The 2,500-nt window shown below is 42.8% G+C and overlaps 1 protein-coding gene across 1 annotated transcript in view; it reads right to left on the bottom strand.

Moving 5' to 3' along the window:
* Positions 1-2,500, bottom strand: part of LOC308170482 (pleckstrin homology domain-containing family A member 5-like) — a gene marked incomplete at its 5' end in the record, with an annotated part of 152,999 nt that overhangs the window by 9,152 nt on the left and 141,347 nt on the right. Inside the window, 1 exon segment of the mRNA XM_080545270.1 lies at positions 906-1,021. Coding sequence (XP_080401396.1) covers positions 906-1,021 — 116 coding nt within the window.

Raw genomic sequence — 2,500 nt, 5'->3', positions numbered from 1 at the left:
ACAAACGAAACGGACAACATTTACACTAAGATGGAGACAAACTTCAGCGATATGATCTAACAGCCGGTCTTCAGGACGACATACAGACCCGTATGAGCTTACAGGGCTATCTCCTAAGTATGATTTGACAGGCAGCTAAACGAAATGCCTTCCCAACCAGCGAGACCTGGGGGGTGTTCCATCAACGTCGCCAAAGGAAAACCTAGGCCTACTTCGCCAAGTCCCGCGAGACTCGGGTAAAAAAAAAAGGGTAAAACTGGAAAGAGAAAATAGAAAACTCACATTAAACCCAAACAATTTAACAAACTTCAGTTAACGTAATGTGGAGTCCGTTCATTGATCGATGCTGTCTGTTCAGTTCCCAGTGAGGCGCCCGTTCAGCGCTGGACATAATGGCATAGCGCGCATGCGAATCATGTTATATTATATAGCTCGCATCTAATCGTATCGGATGAGAAATAGACATTAAATGGCATATATAGGCCGCTACACAACAGTAATCACCGCGACAAACATCTATATTAGATTTGAAGAAAAAAAATTATTATTATTATTATTATTTTTTTATTATTATATTTTAATATGATGACCGGAATAATTCACGTTTGTCCGGTAAATCGAAATCTTCCCGGACACGATGTCCGGCGGCAAATTTTTCTAACGGAAACCCTGGTGTGTAGGAGTGTGTGTTTGTGTGTGTGAGAGACACAGAGAGAGAGCTGTACAAAGAAGTAGGACAGGAGTGTGTGTGTGTGAGTGAGAGTGAGAGTGAGTGTGTGTGTGTGAGTGAGAGAGTGTGTGTGTGTGTGTGTGTGTGTGTGTGTGAGTGTGTGTGTGTGTGTGTGTGTGAGAGTGAGAGTGTGTGTGTGTGTGTGTGTGTGTGTGTGTGTGTGTGAGAGCCTCACCGTCCGGGGGTCAGGCTTGCGGCCCTTCCTCAGGGTGACGTAGGAGGCGATGGTGGAAGACTCTGGCATGGGGGACTTGGTCCTGGGGGGCACGATGCCCACTGGGTAGGACATCCCTGGAGAGGCAACACCCAGAGAGTCAGCTACTGCTACACAATACTACACTAGTATTACTACCTATACAATACTACACTAGTATTACTACCTATCAGTGGCAGGGGGTGCATTTCACACCTAGGCCTTCAGTGATGTCCGACACAGTCCTACCTGAATTATTCTACCTCTTAATACCATCATTATGACGCCATGGCTCTAGAAACTAGACAGAAACACAGTATAACCGGGCGTTGCATCACCTTAACATAGTCAGACAAGTACAACAGAGTTATATTAATATTTCCGAAGCATTTTTAATCAATAAATCCGCATTTACAATGAAGAGTGTTAAACTACTATCGTTAAGATCGCTTCGCTTGGATACTGTCAAAACTTTTAAATAAAAGGCACTTTTATCGTCAAGAAACGTGACGATAAAGGCATAAACTATTAATCTATAGCTAATCGCCTCGCAAATCCAATGGGACAGCCTCTGCTTCGAGAGTGGTGCCCCGGCTTTCTGTCCGCCGTAGCAGATCAGAAGCTGGGGAGAAGATCTCAGTCCTGCTGTGCGCTTCACATTTTGTGCCAACGCGCGCACCGGACATAGACAATGTAAACGCCTCTCCCTCTCTCCGTCGTGAGGAGGAGGGAAAAAGGCGCTGAGTGCACAGCTACGCATCTCAATAGTGCGTATCCAATCAAAAGACGTGCTGGGTGCTGACATCATTGAGCCTTACAGCAGGCGCCGTTGTTGCTATTGCTCGCCAACTCGAAATCTACGTAGGTTTCCACTAGGTACGCCACAGGTTTTCTCGTTCAACGTTAAGTTACAGGCCGTATTCGCGGCACGGTTTATTGTGCAGGCGGGCAGATTTTGGAGCCCCCTGGCAACACATTTTGATTGGATAAAAGCTCTAACATAAAGGCCAGCCCTCCAAATCTCAATCGGAGACTGGAAGCAGCGCAACCAAGAGGAAAGCTATGAAATGAAGAGAATAGACTATGGGGAATCATTAATACATATTTGTGGAAAAAATATATTAAAATAAAATGTTTATTCTGATGATGTTTAGGCCAGCAGAGAAGGCCTTGCTGGCCCTGACGGCCCACCACTGCTACCTATACAATACTAGTATTACTACCTATACAACTATACTAGTATTACTACCTATACAACTATACTAGTATTACTACCTATACAATACTATACTAGTATTACTACCTATACAACTATACTAGTATTACTACCTATAGTATACAATACTATACTAGTATTACTACCTATACAATACTATACTAGTATTACTACCTATACAGTACAATACTATACTAGTATTACTAGTATTACTAACCTACAATCTACTGCTACCTCAGTGCAATACAAGTTATTTATATGGGTATTATTTGTATTATTATATTAATAATTGTCTTTTCTATAACCAGTCTTTTCTTTTTTTTCTCTTGCTGCTGCAATGTCGAGGAACTGAAGCCTAAAC

Source organism: Nansenia antarctica (assembly GCF_963989245.1).
Source record: "Nansenia antarctica genome assembly, chromosome: 14".
NCBI lineage: Eukaryota > Metazoa > Chordata > Actinopteri > Argentiniformes > Microstomatidae > Nansenia > Nansenia antarctica.
The sequence above is the reverse complement of the archived record's forward strand: the minus strand, read 5'-3'. Positions and strand labels throughout refer to the sequence as shown.